Source organism: Manduca sexta, chromosome 10 (assembly GCF_014839805.1).
Source record: "Manduca sexta isolate Smith_Timp_Sample1 chromosome 10, JHU_Msex_v1.0, whole genome shotgun sequence".
Lineage (NCBI taxonomy): Eukaryota > Metazoa > Arthropoda > Insecta > Lepidoptera > Sphingidae > Manduca > Manduca sexta.
Genome location: NC_051124.1, coordinates 4313072 through 4332832, shown reverse-complemented (window position 1 = coordinate 4332832; position 19761 = coordinate 4313072). Strand labels below are relative to the sequence as shown.

Sequence of the window (19761 nt, the reverse complement as noted above, 5' to 3'; positions counted from 1 at the left end):
AAAATTGAATAAAATTCAAAAATAAAATGTTTATTATATCTGACTCGTTTTATTCTGAAATCGGTAACATTATTATCACAACAATCCTACAACAATTTTCTAACATTGTAAAATTAATACCTATGGTCCATTTTTGGCAAACGGAGGACTTTCGTTAGTCTCCAAGTACATTTTTCCGGACATCCTGCAACAATATAAAATATACGTTAAAATTATTACACACTATTTTATTTTTGCCTCGCGTTGGCAACCGCTGGAGTCCAGACGGTAAATGGGCAAATAGGCAAGTAACAATGACTATAGCTATTCTTTTATCGCTAAGACTAAATAGTTTTATTTAACAGCCAACACAATGAAGAAACACGAGGTAGCCAATCATCTGAATGGAACTACCTTACCTTTTTTAATGCGAATATTAGTAAAGATGTTTAGAAATACCATCACGTGGGTATTTAGTGCTATTAGTATATCTGGCGCCAAGCAACAATCTATAAGTATTCTTATGTCCAGTTTGTGCAAGATTCAAATGATTTCTCATGTTTCCGCGAATGTTAGACATTAAAATAAAACTATTTTGCGGATTTTATCGCGGTTTTATATTATATTTTTCTCCCGACGCGACGTTTCGAAGACTTTGCAGCGTTTGTGGTCACGGGGCCCGTGAAATAAAAACCGCGATAAAATCTGCAAAATAGTCTTATTTTAATATTCGAATGTCTCAAAATAATAGAGAATTTCAAAGTGAGACGCAATGAACGTCGTTTTATTCAAAGTTTCTACTATTTATGGGCTATCATGACGTTTACCATCATGCTAACTTATCATTCACTTGTATCCCTTTCAGTAAGCTGTCTATACTCTATATAACCCAATATCTACTATATCTCGAAGTTCGAACCCGTTGGCTACCTCTTTGCTAAACTTACTGCAAATATTGACAAACCAACATTGCGTGACCTATCGACTCCAATCTGCGCGAGCAGTCGAGCGCGACAGAAGACCGAATGGCCATTGTGTCTCCCACTGGATAGTTGATAGGATTGTTATGGTACAAAGTTGGATCTTGTTTGATTTATTATCGCATCTTTGGAAATAAATATACACATTATTGAAAGATTCTTGGATTTGCGTAAGCAAATATATTATGCAAGTGATATATTCTTCATAAATATTGTTTTGTTGCTCTATTTAGACTTGATTCCAACTTTAGCAATTAATCGGTACTGATAAATATATCGTCAAGATTTTAAGCATTCTTCATTGTGGTAATATAAAAATCTTTTTAATAAAAGAAAGACTGACCCCAAACAATAATTAAACTTTACACACATAAACGTTAGAATCTTATGTACAATTCGTGTTTTTACGAATATATGTATATTAAATATTTTTTTTAGTTTGTGTCCAATTTAAATTGCTAGGTAAGCTAACCTTCCTTCTTTGAAGTCGGTTTTAAAAGAAGACATAATAAGATGATGCACATCACCAGATATGTATCCAATTGATACTAACGGGTAACCAGCTCTGACTCCCATGTATCCGTTGATCTGAAACCTGCATCGCGCGGTGGCGGATTTCCAGTCTCTGCAAAGAGTGGCTGGGAAACCCAGGGGATTCGACAGAGACTCTGCGTACAAGCGCCATGCTCGAACATGGCTGCATCCGTCTGGAAAAAATATATAATTATTTTTCGACATTTTAATTAGACTATTATAAAGTTATTCTAAACAAATAATTTAAAATGTTAGACGATATACGGACACGGCCAAGTACTTCAGTGCACCTGATAAGTGTACTGACGTCTAAATATACCTAGTCTTGCCATAAATATTGTAATAAAGAAAAAAGAAAATTGTTAACTGCAAATAACATTTATTACTTTTACAGTGTGTCAGTTTAATACATAAATATAAAACAATTAAAAATATAAAAAGCTAATTCGAAGTGGTCTCCATTGGCTGCAATACAGTCCTTTTAAACGATGAGGCCAGTTATCAATAGAAGCACGCACTCTTTCCATGGGAAAATTCTTCACTGCCAATCGTATAGATTGTTTTAGGGACTCAAATTATCATGGCGTTTAGAGCAAGCTGTACTCTCTAAAACTGACCACAAATCATAATCCAGCGGATTAAGATCGGGACTAGACGACGGCCAGTCTTCAGCTCTGATGAAGTCCGAAACGTTCGATTCCAACCAAGACTGCGTGGACCGAGCTTTATGACCCGGCGCCGAGTCTTGCTGGAAGGACCATACTTGGTTATTGAACATGGTGATGTTAAGGGGCTTAACTACCTTCTCAAGAATGGTATCTTGATACACTTGTGCCGATGTTTTGATACCTTTTTCACAAAAATATGGCTCAGTCACTCCTTCATAGCTAACACCCCACCAAACCATCACTGAAGTCGGATAATGTCCACGTTGCACTCTGTCGACTAATTGGGAAGCTTCCTTAGAGCTTTGAGCATAAATACGGTCATTTTGTTTGTTAAAATGTTGCTCAATTGTAAAAATTTTCTCATCCGTAAACAAAATTTTTCTGTGACCTCCCTTTGCGTACCGCTTCAGTAGTTGTTTCGATTTTACCACCCTATTCTTCTTTAAATTATCAGTTAAGAAATGGCCAGTGCGTCTCTTATAGGCTGCAAGTCCTAAGTCATCTTTTAAAATACGCGACATGGTTCTAGGTGCTATCTTCATTTCCCGAGATAAAATCTTTTGCTTTCGGACAGGATTTCTTCGAATTCTTTCCCTTACTGCTTTGACCACCTTTTTCGTACGAACACTACGTGGACGGCCAGATCTTTTCTGTCACAAACAGAGGAGGTCTCATTGTACCTATTAATAGCCCGGTACACAAACATTTTACTAATACCAAGTGTATGGAGAGTTTTAAAAATTGCATTTGGCTCCATACCTACTTTGTGTAATGCTATCACAGCGATTCGGTTCTCTTTATCACCCCACACCATTTTAATATCGCAAAATATTTTACAATGTATTGGCGCCAAAATGAGAAAACACAATGAACAATCGTATAAAAATGACAGATTCGAAATTCAAATGTAATATTTTTTTATAATTAAGTGTAACAGTATTTATGGCCAGACTAAGTAGAATCAAATAACGAGAGATGACTATTTCCACAAGTCTAGATATCATCATCATCATCATCAGCCTACAGCTGTCCACTGCTGAACATAGGCCTGCCCTAAAGCGCGCCAAGCTGTTCGGTCCTCCGCTCTCCTCATCCAGCGTCCACCGGCGATAAGTCTAGATATAGGTATAATTATATCAGCTATGTTCAAAATCGGGTATAAACTAACAAATTACTGTGCTATATTGGTAGTTATTGTTATTAATATTACATCAATATTACGTTGACATAAATTATTGATTTGAGATGCGGGTGAATGATGTAAAAAGGAGAACGCTAATGGGCTGCAGTTGGCGGAATGTGCTGTTATGAATAAATGAAACGTTGATTCATTTCCTTTTAACTCGTGGACTTCAGAGAACACGTAACATAATTGTAATTCGGCGAAATTTTATTTATTTTGGGAATCAAATTAGACATACGAAATACCCGGCAAACTACATTCCCATTTTTAACCGAAAAATATATTACACAATAAATTATATTTTACTTAAATTCGCGGCGTCAAATTTCTGACAAGTTATACGGATACTACGTCCTATCTATTAAATTGGCAAACAGCGCAATGAATTGTGTCTATAGAATTTTCTATCGTTCATAATTTGCAAAATATTGTTGGCATTTGACCTAAAACCACGTTAATATCAGGCCTATTTCGAATTTAAGCTCGTAACCTGGTAACATTTAGCTCCATTGAATGTTTTGTGATATCGCAAGGGGAGGTCCTATAACTAATCTGCTATTGACATTTTGCTGTTACGATCAGCCCTTGGCGGCAAGCCAACTGGAGTGCGCCCATCGACAATTTCTTTATAAAAAGTCATATGTGATAAAATTTTATAGATTGATAAATATGTTGGTATCTTTGACTGACATAAATACATGTATTTTGCATTTTGACTACTTAATAGCTCTACGTAGTAGAGCGGAGCAGTATTATCTACTATCGACTGTGGTATAGATATCATTCCCTCATAATAAGAGACTAAAACCACAACTTTACTAATGATTTACAGGCTTAAAGATGACTTAATACCGTAAAAACAATCTTGGCCATTTCAATCACAATTTTTTAAATAATCAGGCGCTAACGTACTCATGATTGCTCAAGAATTTTGATTTTCTGGCTGCGCTTGTTATCATAACATTTTTATCTGTCTCACGTGCCGACTTTCTGTTCAATCAATCCGTGAAGGACGTATTAACGTTCTTAACGGATTGATCCATATTGCTACAAACTAGTCATAACCTCGATGCCAACCTAACAAAATAATAGGCGATTCCCGGCAAAAGTCACTATAGCTAGTGATTTAAATCCCTTAACAAAGCATATTTTGCATTACAGAAATAAATATTTCTCGCATCGTATTAAAATTTTGTATGCAGACGATTTGCAAATCATTAAAAACTATCCTGTGAAATATTTTACGTTTAAGTTAAAAGGGTACTTGGAAATGTGCATGGAGTTTTAACGGATATTTAAATTACGCCTGATGACTCACCTAGTGGTATTTTTAATATTATTTTGCAAAAATTCTGGAATTTAACTGCGAATTTATTTTACTTTGTGGTTTATATTAAATTTTCCGGAAATAGCATACCCAGATATCAAGTTTTGCAGTTTACTGAATAGTCCATATGTTTAAATAGGGTATCTATATATGGAACTACATTTTTACTTAATATACGCTTATTGGTTACATAACAAATGTTGTCAATACCTTTATTTTCAAGTTTCAAGCTATACGTTAACAAACTAATTACTTTAAACTAAACGAATTATTCCGCGTGTTCCCCTCGTTTGGTGCACAGCCGCTCTACGAAAGGTGACATTTTCTCTTTCGTCGATATTAACATAAAATTCAATTAATCGTGCACAACGTTTAACTCTTTTTTATTTACAAAATACAAAATCGACAAAATATTCCTCTATCAAAAAGGTACATCCTTTTTAAAGTTTGCTTGTCTATTCCCGTTTATTAGTAATGGAATACTGGCTTATTTAACCTATTCTAATTTTGAATCTTTAATTCGAAAATAACGGAATTGTTCGAAATTTAAAATTGAATCACATTTTGTTTTTATCAAAGCTTTGTTACAAAATTTTAATAATGTCAGCCAGACATTGTTTAACAACCCTAACCGCATATTTCGGCGGGAGGCGATCGATGGTATGACGTCACAGCGGGGATGCTGCGGGGTAAGGATACGCGGGGGAGAGATACTATGGTTACGCAAAACTGATTATTTGTTTTTCAAAGAGCTATTATTAGATTTTCGTTAATTGGGTGGTAATGATTTAAAGTTTGTAGGCGTAGTGTAGACGTCAGTACCATTATTTATACTGTAGTACAAAACAAAACACGTGCGGAAGAAAGGAAAGAAATGGCTGCGAATGGTATAAAACCACATTCATTTTCATATTTATTACCTTCAAATTCGTTTACCATACACATTTCATAACAAAAATACACATCCTTTCTTACTATAAAACCTGTCAACAACTAAAAGATAAAGAAGCCGAACATCTAAATAGAAAGTAAATTACAATAATAATGAAAAGCAAATCAGTTGGCTACAAAGAAAAGTAATTAGAAGCTAACATCACGTTACGGTAACAGTCAACAGTAAACAAGGTTTATTGCAGTTGTTACTGCGCGCGCAGTAAAATATAAATGATCCACACAACTCTGTTACAGCTCGTTCTGGTTTTATATTCGGTGTGTAATCAGATTAGAAGTGGCTTATGAACTCATATTATTTGGTAGAGGTATAATTCCTATAATCGCTTAGTGAAACTTTCGTACTATATTCAGAGAAAACCATAAGGTAGGCGAAATGTATTCGCTTTTTAATAATTCGCTGGCTCACTATTCCAAGGTTTTATGCTATATTTTATGTGTAAATTTTGATTTTGCAAAGTATATATCATACGTTCTAAGAAAGTATACTTTAAAGAAAATTTTCAATAGTCCTGAAAGATAAATAAAAGAGGAACCATGAATTAGGTATATTTTTTATTTTACTAACATGATAATTTTTAATCAGATTTTTGCTTTATAAATAAAAATTTACACTAACCTCGTAACAGTGACTTAGCTATATTATACTAAAATATAAATAATTGTCTATACATTTATTTCGTATAAGTATTTGACAGGTCTTATGGTGCTGTAAGATCAAATGGCCACTATTTGTTTACATCTTCCTTTTTCTTTATTGAATAATATATTAAATAGGAATATTCCATATCAGTTTTCAAAGTTCATTTTTCGCCCTCTTCCTGTCGAAAATTCTGGGCAACGACGAAATGTGATCGATTTTGAAATACAATTTCGTGTTGTATGTATTTGTCGTCCTATATGAGTAAACAATTGCTGTAATTGCATTATTTATTATTCAGTAACAATTATAAAATAAAATTTACACCGTTTTGTGAATTTGTGACATAACGTTAATGATCTCACAATATTCGATGACATTGACTTCTACAAGCTCGTTATTTTATTTTTGGATATATAAATATCAAGTTGTTTAAGGGGGTATTCCTAGTCACCTGAATCCGGTTGGACGGGAAGTGCGTTTGCCGTTAAGTAATATATAGAAATATTATCAGCCCTGTATTACATACTGGCCCACTGCTCGGCACGGCCCTCGTCTACTACTGAGTTAGATTAGGTCTTAGTCTACCACGTTGGCCTAGTGCGGATTGGTTGATTGACTTCACACACCCTCAAAATTCCTATAGAAAACTTTTCAGGTATGCAGGTATCCTCACGATGTTTTCCTTCACCGTTAAAGCAAGCGATAACTCACAAAGAATACACACATAATTTTAGAAAAGAAATAGCTGTGTGCCATTTTGTTTTGAATCTGCGGACATTCGTCTCGCAGTCCGTTCCATAACCAACTAGACTAACGCCGCTGCTACCCATTTATTGTATACCTTAATGTGTTTAAAAATAATGATATAAGCAGACACCACATAACAAAAACAAAGATTATTGTTAAAGAGTACTCGATACTAAATACATAATAAAATTAATGAAACGTGATTTAAACGGATAATTAAATATTTTTTAAGCGATACAATGAGCTTTTAAAACTATAGCTATAAGCATACAATTCTATACATCAAAATATAAAAATCTTAATCATTATTGATTTTATTGTTGAATGTAATTTACAAAGCCTGTATTCCTTTTATAGATCAGGAAAATCCTATGCAAATAATCGATTTGACATTCATGATTTCGCCGAGATTGGATTATGCCTGGCATAGTAATAGACCCATCCTCAAACCTTTGGTGGGACGAAAATATCTTTACTTAGGCGTCCTCGTGTTTTCCCATATCCCAATCTTCAATATTGAGTTTTTACTGATGCCATGCTAACTGTCAATGACAGAGTTCAGCTTTCGACTGCGCAAAAATACCTTACCCTTGTCAATCCTTTTTGCTTTTAAATCATTAACGTATGCATGGTTCTTCTAACAATGTGTGTGTTTAAGGTGGCCGTGATTGCTTACAAGCATTGATATATATGTACGACGTACTAGATCTGGCGTTTCGTACACTCATTGTGTTCGACTCAACTGTACTGCAATCCATACATCTGACTTTAGTATAATTTCAACATTGACAGCGTTTGGTTATGTACGGAGTGGCACTCATAATATAAGAACTCGAGTCTATACCTGGATGTCAATAAAAAATATTAGTCAAATAAGTAAAGTTATTGGTTGTTCAAGTGAATAAATAGGTATGGTGCTTGCAGTGATGTTTTGGTTGCCACATTAGTTCAGATTTTGAACAAATAGTTTATATGGACGTTCGTGTCTATAGAATATACGTCAATGCTCACAAGTAATACTTACTCAGTAACTGGCCTTCCGTTCTTGGACATACTTTAAGATTGCAGCTGACCTGTCCTAATCCGCCTTATCCCTGAATTATTATTACCCGAAAGCCCAAATTACTATTATACTAATAAAATTATTAAAACACTTACAAATAAATCTAAATTCCCTATTCTTAAGCAGCTCGTCAACCCAACAGCCAGGTTGGATCCATTTCCCAGCATTAGGGTAGAAGTCCACGTCCCCTATTGGTAGGGGGAAGCCGAATATCCCGGGGTTGGTGTGGACCACGTCGACGAATATCGCGTCACCTCGCGCGAGGTGCGCGTCGCTGTTAGTGAGACTGTACCCTGGATAAGCTGGGTCTAGACCTGGAAATAATTTCACATAATCTTACTTATATTATAGATGCGAAAGTTATGGAAGATGTTTAGATTGATGGTTTGTCTGAAGTAAGTATAGAAACCGCTGAATATTACACAGCTGAATGTTAATGTTGGAATCTTTATACCAGGATAAGCTTTTCAGGTAGGTGAAAGCCTACTGATATAAAAGTTCGCCAAAAACCGGAGCAACACCTAGTAATGTATATGAGTAATTATTCACAACCAGTTTGATATTTTTAAAAAGTAACAAATACTATTGAAAATTATTCCATTTGAAGCAGTAAGTTAATATGTTTTTTTTTTTAAATAACCTTTTATTATGATCACATTTTGGTACAAAAGATATCTGCGTTTACCTGTTATCCTTCCTAGTCTTAACCCTCGTATCTTCAACTCTTTGCCAGCAAAGCCGGCAGCTTCAGCTCCTAACGAAAAGCCTATAACATGGAGAGACGATGCCGGGATACCAGCAGCTTCTAGAAATTGTACGAAGTCTGCCAGCCTCTTGCCCATATATCGCGTGTTCCTTACTGCAGAGATGTACCTAGAAATAAAGTAGCAAACTCTGTTGATATCGGTTCCAAGCTACTGCTTGCTCGCTACTGCGAAGGGTTTATATAACTCGATTCCCTTCGGCTTCCCTTTCGTTATTTATTTATAATCATTACAACGATTTGCAGACCACATTTATGAATATTAGTACTTATTTGATGTGTCGGGTTACCTTTCGGAAAAGTGCACGTTTCGCCACTGGTTCCAAGTATTATACATTTCTACTTTTAATATAACTTACATGTTTTAAGATGGTATATTAAAAACAAAAATGTACATTATTGAACCTAGAGATTACACAATACCAATTGTTACTTACAATATCTATTATTTAAATATTTCTTGGTTATTAAATTTCCATGGCCTCTGAACTACCTTAACCGTCTACGAGTTTTAGTAACTTCGACTGTACTATATTTTTAAAAGATACATTCTCGTAAAACAATATAATGAACGTAAAAAGATTTTTTAATAACCATATTGTAATATGTTAAATGAAAAATTAGAGTAATTAATTACATTTCAGAAGAACAAAGATTATCTAGACATTAATGTTTTAATACGCAGCATGTAAACAGGAATACAAAAACCGATCAATTACTAAAGAGAATACGTTTCGTACTCAAACACTATTGTTTTTATCATTACTTATTAAGAATTAACCATAACATCTTGTCTATATACTTTGATCGATGCCTTCACATCTCCCTTATACTTTTAAAATATTTTTACCTAACACTGACTCAATCTGACGCAGAAGTTGTAAATTTCCCTTCATTATTACCTAAAATTAAAAATATGAGGTACACGCCACACACACTCCGATAAAATGGTGTATGACGTCCCTCACTCCATGTTCGGGACAATATAGGATTAGGAACAAGATTCCGTTGACTAACTTATAGAGAACCCTTAAAACTTAACCATCAACAACTAATAAACAAAAAATAGTGACGTAATAGTTTTTTGTGTTGTTTTTGCTCACTTCCATCTAAACAAGGCCTATAACTTCCTATTGGATAAACCAATAATTCCTTAAGAAACATACAAGAAATGGAATGGAAATGGAAATTGGAAATGGAAATAAACAACGTCTCTACTTCAATATTCTGCGAATTCACCTCTGCCTCATATCAGGCTATCTGGATGCTGTCGTGGGCACAGCTCTTGCTTTGTGGCAAATCGATGTAAACGTAATAAGGATGCGTCAGCTCGCATGAAAGTATTCAACGAAGAATTTCATATTTTTCTGAATATAATATTTAACAATTGCATGTATAGTTTTCGCATGAGATGTACCTGAATGCCATTTTCGGAATAAAAAATATTTTATCCAAGAATAACAATTGTGGAAGAATTTTAAGAATCAGAACAGTATTCTCAAACATAAGTGCTTCAAATGTTTCATTATAATTATACAGTATCTAAATCCGTTTCTGAATGGATTCCGAATTTTTACCCTTTTTGAGAAAAACACCAAAAGACATAGAAGATACTCGGACATATATAGGAAATTCGTATAAATAAAATGTTGTTGGCTGACGGCCATCAAGCAATAAATATAGAACTTAAACGCTTTCCCCGGGGAGCGCCCATATACACAGCAGGAGTTTTTATTCTACCAAACTAAAATGAGATCAATGAATCATAGAATCCGATAGTTTATCGTATATTTATTGAATATTTTATTTATGTATTCATGCGTTATATTCACAAAAAGTGGATAAAACAACAAATAGTGCAAACTTCGCCGAGTTTGTATCCTTCCCATAACATCATACCCAATTCAAATTTCATAGCCTAATCGAGAACTTTAAGGCAAAATAAAATTCCGAGCATCTTAAATCATTATGATGGTAGTGTATTCCTCCAACACACTACCACTACAACGATGAGATTACACACACATACAACATCACGCATTTATCCCCGAAGGGGTATGCAGAGGCGCAACCAAGGCACCCACTTTTCGCCAAGTGCGTTCCGTCCCATGATGTGATAGGGGGCAAGCCTATCGCCATATCGGGCACAAATTCCAGACACAGGGCTGATACAGAGCAGAAAAACCAAATATCACTTTGCCCGACCGAGGATTCGAACCTAGGACTTCAGAGCGCTGTCGTACCGCGGATGCAGTACAACTACGCCACCGAGGCAGTCGACGATGAGATTAAAAAGTATTTATTTATTTACTTACCACGGAAAGACGATGAGACGTGACCAATCTACCGAGATGAAATTATATTCACCTGATGATAAGTGTGCTGTGAACAAATAAACACATACGTTAGAAACAATGTATGTATGTATGTATGATGTAATTATGCATTTTTTCTATCTTTTTCACTACATTATTTCGTTTTGGAATAATTTTACGAGGAAATAGCTTTTTTGTATTATTTAATACAAAATACAAAAGGTACTTAGTTTGTTATCTAATGTACAAAAATTAAAAAAAACGAAGTATACATGATATTTACATTTTAAATAAAATGTAAAAATACGATGCATGGATCATTTAAGTGATGTTTTAATTAATGGTATAATCAAAGATTTTTTTCGACATAAAACTAGAGCACTCCTAAATAAATCAATATATAATAATAAAAAAATGGTAGCGAAAACAAAAACCATATTTAATAGCAATATCCACATACAATAACATTTTTATTACCATTAACTACAGCTTTCGCTTACCATAAATAACCGATGGCTCTATAAACTGTTTGACCAGAGTAAAGACATTAAACGACCGACAAGGTTCAGATTGTTTAAATAATCGCTGTGTAACCAAATTATTTAACTTTTATTTTCAGTAGACAATAGCAGACCGGTCTACGGTTCTTTCGTTGACTTAAATTACGTAAAAATTTAGAAAAAACTAGTCCTCATTACAATTGTAGCCAGTGCAGTAGTAGTTACACTGGCTACAACATTATAGCCAGTGTAACTACTGGACATAATAAGACTTAAAATCTCATGTCTGAGGATGGCGAGCGCAGTGGAATATCAAACAATACTTTGTAATTCATGGTGTTGGATGGTGTTTCTACTGTTTATGGGCGGTCGTATCGCTTACCATCAGGCGAACGGCAAGCTCGTCTCGACATACAAAGAAATAAAAAAAAAAACAAAAAAAACAATTATTTAGTTCAGCCATGACATGGTTTACCTAGCGTATAATCTATAAACTAAAGTTGGATATTTGACGTCTAACAATCTGTAAATTTGAATTACTCTGCCTAGGTATGGAACCCAGGAGGATCAGTCAGCAATAAGTCGGCAGATCTGCAATAAGATTTCTTCGCGCCATTTCGAAAGTATGAAATATAATTTGGTAAATAAACTACTTTTTAATTTTGGTACATTGAAACACTTTACAATACTGTAGCTGATAGTATTCTTAGACTAAGTACATCGTGACATGATCAATCTTTATACATTCTGATGTCCATGCGTGTCCTGCAAGCCCTTGACCAGGTTTTTCAGTTATTCACATCATATACAAGCTTATCAAACATTATGTACTGTCAAGTGTATATTACGGTATAACAAAATTTTAATGTAAATTATATGTCCCGAGGAATTATCTTTTTTATTATTAGTGTCAAAAATGCCGAAATTTCCAAACACTTTATCGCACACATCAACATACAAACCTACCACTAATAATGCAGCCATTACAAGACTTACCATCTCTTAGCGTCTTTGTACTGACCCCAGTGGTAGCCTCAGAGAAGCCCATCAAGTATATCACTGTGGGGTTGGTCGCGTTGAAGTTGGTCGCCCGCAACGCATTCTGATCGCCCAGGGGTATTATTTGATATACTGTTGGATTTAACCTAAAATATATATTTTTTAAAATAAAATCTATTTAAGTCGAATCACTCAAAGGTAGCGTTCAAGATAAAATTTAAAACATTATTATCTTCGCAAGATGACAATCTTGTGAAGCATCAGAGTTTTGCTCTTAATATATTTTAAATAGTTTCTTCTTTTGAAAATAATCGCATCGCAGATGCTAACAACACTCTAAACCTCTATCGATACTGTTACTTGTATAGAATCAAACAAGTCCATTTGGAAAAAAACTCATATACTACTGCTGACGGTAGAATATATTTTATATCCGTCCAGATAGCAACCACCGTACACAAGGTGTTAAATCTATAGTGGCTCACATAAGTGTCGCGTTCCGGGGTCAGCCTGTGTATATACGGCTGTAACAGGCCAGCATAATTGTGTCGACTGCTGACGGGTATCTGTCCCTCTTGAGTCGACATTCTATTGCACCCTACTTCACTCACCGTCAGGTGTACTTTGGTTACTTTACCGTGCCCAAATAAAAAAATACTAACCTAGTAAATAATTTGTACTGTATATCAATGGCATCGTCTCGGGCACAACAGTTGTCGCAATCTCCTACAGGAGCGGCCATGTAGCATATCTCCGCTATACCTGAAACACACAAAATCCGATAATAGCACTTAATCGTATATACATACATTGCATTTTTTATTTTGAGAGTATACAGGGAAGTGGTGTCAGGCCTTCGTTTCATTCATATTAAACAGTTCGAACAAGGTCCTATTGTTATACTTTTTTCTCATAATACGTATTTTTAAACCGAAGTAAAATAAGTCTTGCGTTCTTGAACATAGCTTTTAAAATCATTGTACAATAATTTGTAGAAATATAAATAAAATAAAATAAAGACCTTGGCAATGAGAATGAGTTAGCCGCATTTCATTACATAGCAACAAGCGATTAATTCAATTCTATCTGAGAGTTAGTTCACTACAACAAAAAAAGAAGGACGAATAGTTTAGGCAATCTTATCAATAGAAACCGTTATGACTAACAAAACAAATATTTACATAACTGTCTATCTTTAAAACATTCTTTAATACAATAATAAACACGACACATTTACCACAAGCAAATTATACCAATAGCTTCTGGTTGCGGTATGCACGCGTGAAAGTTTTCACAACCCTAAAAAAATTTTTCATTTAGGCCGAATAGTTCCTGAGATTAGCGCGATCAAACAAACAAACTCTTCTTTATATAATAATATAGATATAGATTTAATCTAATTACAATTCAAACATACTTATGTATACTCATTATGGTAATGGATTCTAGAGTTTCCGTGCATGAGATACAAACGATTCAATATTATCTAATGGTGGTGAGTAAGTGCCTCGAATAGGAAATAACTTTGTTTATCTCCACGTGCAATAAATGTATGCGGAGACGACATATTTTTTCCAATTTGTGTAAAAAGCAAGAACACGATAACTTAACGAAGTTAAATTGTTTCTGACGAGAAATTAAATACACTGCTAATATGAAGATCCGCAGATTCAAAATTAGACATCCTTGACTTTTCGAAATTACGTGTGTATTGTTTCTCAATTATCGTTGGCCTTAACGGCGAACAAAACATGGTGAGGAAACCCATAACTATTACTATTCTTTATGGAAACAAAAAAAGAAATTACAAATAAATTCGCGAACAAGCCAAGTTAATTTTTTTTTCGTCCGTCAGGAATGTTTTATTACAAATTTTAAAAATAGGTTATGTCTTCCCTTAACGTTCAAGCTTATTTTATATCAAATCTCATCAAAATCGGCTCAGTAATTTATCTGGGAATAACAGACAGAGTGATCTATTAGAATAATGGTATGGATTAGAAAACTGAAATCTTTTTTCGCCTGTTTTAATGCGCTCACCATGGAATGTATGCAAATATTTATATAGAAGTTGTGGCATCATATTTGTGTTTTTAACTACAGCCATCAAATAAATAAGAATAAATTAAATTACATAATAATGCATTGTTTATCCATGAGTCAACGGCCTTCAAAGTTCAATACATTCATACATCATAATTCATACATACATAACACATCATTACAAATGACAAGTAATTAAAAATAATTCATGTTTGTCCTGTTAAAGATTTTAAGGATAAATCCGATCGAAATCAATATACTTAACTATCTTACATCGATCCCGGTAGGTAACGGCTTAGCTGCACCTCTGGCATTGCTTAATAGGGAAAATAAAGGGAATAAAAACAAGATCCCATGAACGAATAAAATTAAGTTAGTGACTTTTTGTAAGCCATGCCGGTTGAGCGCACACTCGTATCGTTGACAAAGGTAGCCAGAGTGTACGACTTAAAAACACAGTCGTTAAAGTACGAGACAAAAACTCACTGGAAAACTCTTTTTTCTGTAAAACATTCCGGTCGATCTGGCCCATTCATATTCGCAAATGTCGTCACTGAATTGTGACATAAGAAACAGTAGTAGAGTAAAGAAATCCAAAGTTTACCTTTAAAAGTTTGTATTAACATACCCTGTAATTAAATTCAAATCAATTACCAATATACAATGCCTTTAATTCATGTAACTCTTTATGTTTACGCGAATGTTATATATTAAATTTAAACTATTTTACCGCGGTTTTAATATTATAGTTTTCTTCCGACGTTTCGAATACTTTTCAGCCTAGTCCTAGCCTAACCTAGTCCACGGACGGACTGGGGTGATGGTCATCCAAAAAGTTACATTATTTACCTACATTTTACAACTCAATTTTTTTTTTTTGCTGTTGGTGGTCCAATCTACGCAGAATAAGCTCACAGTGTCTCGAAGTCTAGCAGCCGGGATAAAATTATAATATAAAAACCGCGATAAAGTCCGCATAATAGTCTTATTTTAATAGCCTTACTCCATTAAAATAATAAACAGGTCGATAATGCAGGTTGTACTTGACCATTGTACCAGTAATGATTAGTCTGATATTAAATAACTTGAAGTAACATTATGTAATACAAACATGCGTTAGCTAAACACAGCCTGTTTTAATCTATATCTATACTAATATATAAAGATGAAGAGTTTGTTTGAACACGCTAATTTCTGGAACTACTAAACCGATTTTGATTTTTTTTAATAGGAATCTACATTACTTCCGAGTACTACAGGGTACTTTTTATACCAAGAAAATATTTATTCCAGAAAAACTTTTTCACGGGGGTTGAGCCGCAGGCAAAAGCTATTTTATTGATAAATAAAACGTAGATTAATGAACAATAATAAACGTACATACCGTACAAACTAGTAGGTAATATATTTCGATATATTACGGACTTCGGTCCGTTTAAAACATGACAAGCTTAAGTTTGCCTTTCCATCCTAGAAACGGTTATTGCCCCAACCACAAGTAATAAGTTTGTAAAAGTGAAGTTGTTTTTTTATTTAGGTACATATTATTTACTGCTTTCAAAGTATTTCCTTTACACGTACTATAAGACATTGCTTCTGGTAAAAATTTCATTATTCTAGATCAACGAGAAGAACCCGGGTCATATCATTTGAAAGCGATGTGTCTACAACTTTGATATTATCACAGAAGGAATTAAAAAATATGATCTTTACTCCTACACGTGGTAAATGATATTTAGAAAATCGTGATACGGTCAAAGCGCTGTGAAATAGAGCCCGCAGTGGAACGGGTGACTAGCAGTAAACTATTATATTGTTCGACACCATTCTAGAACGGACAGCAAAATTATAATTGCTTTAAATGGCCTACTCATCTCGCCACTCGTTAGTACTTAAAAACCATAACCAAACCACAACTGTGCATGATTAACAATGTAGCCAACAACCCGTGATATATTTTAATGTTTGTATACATGAACCGTGAAACGTTGGAACCGGATTCGATTCCCAAGACAGACATCTCTTTGCGTCTATTTATTATTCGGTTGGTTCCCGAAGAAGTCCCTGACAAGTCGTAAAGAACTAAAAGCCAAAACTTTCTTGCAACATAAAACATAAGTCATGATTAATGTCACGTTATTTCATTTAAGATGTTACATTGGATCCATTTTATTTTAACTAAGTAAATTGTGCTCGCGGTGTACATTTCTCACACATCACGCCTAAAATATAGAACGATCGAGTAAAAAGGTTTTACTGACAGCCAGTTTCTTAATGAACTATAAACCTTAGAATAACACCTAAAATAAAGGTTGCCACAAAACAAGCATCGTGATTTACCACCATTTTCAATAAATAATCTCTTTTTTCGATCTATCTTAATGGCCCAATCAGACAAATCAGATGCAGAACAGCCAAATCCAATACGTAGTACATATTATATCGATGATCATATAAAATTAAGATAATCATCATCAGCTGCACGATGTCCACTTCTGAATATGGGCCTCCCCCAAAGATCCAGATCAACCTATTGGAAGCGATCCGCATCCAGCGATCAGTTATAGTGAGAAATTAAGGGAAAATTTATATAATTAGGACTACTTTTATAGTGCACAAAAAATTTAATAAGACATATGGCTGGCGTACTACAAGGTCCTATGTTAATTTTTACTTGTCTTAGAAAAATGAGATTTAAAATGTTCATTTTAACAAAAATTATAAAGTACAATATTCATCGATCTTTAATTTAGATTTTAGGATTATTGAAATTTTTTACTAAAAAAGAAATAGAATTATGTAATATATATAATTCACTTTGGACATCAAACAGAGCATAGAACCTTGTATCAGCAAGCCAGCGATGTTTGGGAACTAGAATATGGAATTGTAGTTGATAGAGGCGGCAAAATTTTAATAGCCTACGGACAGCAAATGTGTATATCCGCTACTGATACAATGTACAATCTTGCAGGTACGTACAATATATCTACGAATACTATAACAGTTCAACCGACTGTTTTCACCGCAAATATATTTATTGTCACTATTAAGAAACATTGTAGGGTTAGCATTCTTAACAATTTACGATGTCGTAAATATTAAAAACTAACCGCAAACCAAAGAATTACGCAAATGATAATTGAATGTAGAGCAGAGATAACAACGTCCTCACGGTTAACCTACTATAACTATTTTCTCTAACTAAAACTAATACAATGGTTAAATAACTTTTTTAGTTTTAATACTTTTTAACTATTAAAAAGTAATGGATCCTAATTATTATTTTACGTCTTTAGTTACCTATAATCATAAAAAAGTGTACATTTTGTTTATTCAATTCAATTCGTTTGTGAACATCCTTTTGCGTATAGAGATTTAACATCCTTGAAATTTGTTACGAATATTCATAACATACAATCCTCACATACGCTTTTCAGTTTTGTTATTGCAAGATCCGAAATTCTGGTCACGTTTTAATCAGACCAACAAACAACAGCCTTGCTTTTATACTTGAAAACGCAAAATAAGATAAAATTATATCACTGATTATAATTTGCATTGTTACTTCTTTGGTTTATTTTATATAAATAATAATACAACTAGTTTTTATACACACATTAACTATAAAATAAAAAAATACACAGACATGATATAAAAAAAATATGAGAAAAATATGAGGCACAAGAGGCGGTCTTATCGATTCAAGCGATTTATAACAGACAACCTTTGGATAGAAACAACTTTTATTAATTTGTAAAAAAAATAATAATAATAACAAACACTAGGAAAGATATTCCAACATATAAATATACACTCCTACATAATTACACATGTCATACATATATACATACTAAGATTTACATAAATATACTGTGTAGCATCAACATCATCCTATACAGAACAAAAAGCAGATATATATTTTAACAAAAACTTTAAAAACTATCTACAAATAGCAGAACTTTACACATTACACAACGAATGCCTTATTAACGTATTACTCAAAATTTTCTTCATAATTAAACAATACAGTTGCATACAAAGCCGTGTTTCAATAATGCAATACAAAAACAAAAACTTACCAATAAAAAATGATGCTAAATGACAAGCCGACTGCGGTAACACCATAATTTAAAAATAATACTGCACTATTTAAATAAACACTTTAATCATTAAACATCATCTCAAAACACCATCACGCATTGTACGCACAGTTAACGCCTTTGCATTTTTTTTTTAATTTGAGCGGGAAAATGTAGAATTTAAACAAACCCCATATAAAATTGTCACAGGTTCGTAATCGCGCACGGAAATTCTTACACGTATGAATGTTATATGAGATCGCACCTTTTTTAAATCGTACACACACACATCACTCGTGCTGTCATGGCCGGCGTCCACTGATTTTTTTACGGAACAAAACAAATCTGCTGTTAGCGTCTCAAGGGTTATTTGTTAACTGAAATAAAACCACTGATGGACGCCATAATTACGCAAATCAAAGACAAAAACCACTCGAAAGTGTCTCGGCTCCATCGAATTGATTTCATCACTTAAATCACTGTTAATAATCGGTACAATGTCAACAAAATAAAACTTAGGTAGCTACTTATTGTTTTAATATTTTAATTTATTTATTAAATTAGTCAGTATTATGTTACACAGCAGTTCAAAAGTAATGCCATGTGAGTTTATTATAAATTCGCCTATGTCCAGCTATGTTTAAATCATTAATATAACTCATGAATGTCAACTAAATTTGGATTTCTATTCAATTATTTAATAAGTAAAAAAAGTTTTTTTACATAATATTGATCTACCATAAAAAATCTACCACACCTTACACCATGTATAGACATGACTCTGCAGATTGACCTTTGAAACAAATAATAATACGCTTTAAAGAATGTACTTTTAAACTAAAATCCACCCTAAAATCAATTGAATATTTCATGATTAACGAACAAACATACAGATAAAACGTCTAAAATATCTACGATGTCAAGTACACACGAGAGCATGCATAATAATGTGTTTCAACGTAATTGACAACAATTGTATGTACT

The 19761-nt window shown here is 33.7% G+C and overlaps 2 protein-coding genes across 4 annotated transcripts in view; one reads left to right on the top strand and one right to left on the bottom strand.

Moving 5' to 3' along the window:
• The window catches only part of LOC115444362 (pre-mRNA-splicing factor CWC22 homolog), an 80661-nt gene that overhangs the window by 51668 nt on the left and 9232 nt on the right, over nt 1–19761 (top strand). The window lies entirely within an intron of this gene.
• On the bottom strand, nt 23–19069 carry LOC115444390 (pancreatic lipase-related protein 2). Its single transcript, XM_030170154.2, has 8 exons — nt 18778–19069; nt 13315–13414; nt 12650–12798; nt 11154–11220; nt 8761–8948; nt 8171–8389; nt 1513–1666; nt 23–184 (listed from the first exon to the last, which is right to left on the bottom strand). Exons 1-8 carry the CDS (start codon nt 18821–18823, stop codon nt 121–123), a joined length of 987 nt encoding a protein of 328 aa, XP_030026014.1. The 5' UTR covers nt 18824–19069; the 3' UTR covers nt 23–120.

Excerpts from the sequence above, each read along its gene's own strand:
- LOC115444390 (XM_030170154.2), bottom strand. The coding sequence starts at position 18,823 with ATGGTGTTACCGCAGTCGGCTTGTCATTTAGCATCATTTTTTATTG. Across the intron at positions 8,390-8,760 it reads AAGACTAGGAAGGATAACAG|GTCTAGACCCAGCTTATCCA; the intron begins GTAAACGCAGAT and ends AATTATTTCCAG. Across the intron at positions 1,667-8,170 it reads TAGGGAATTTAGATTTATTT|ACGGATGCAGCCATGTTCGA; the intron begins GTAAGTGTTTTA and ends TATTTTTTCCAG.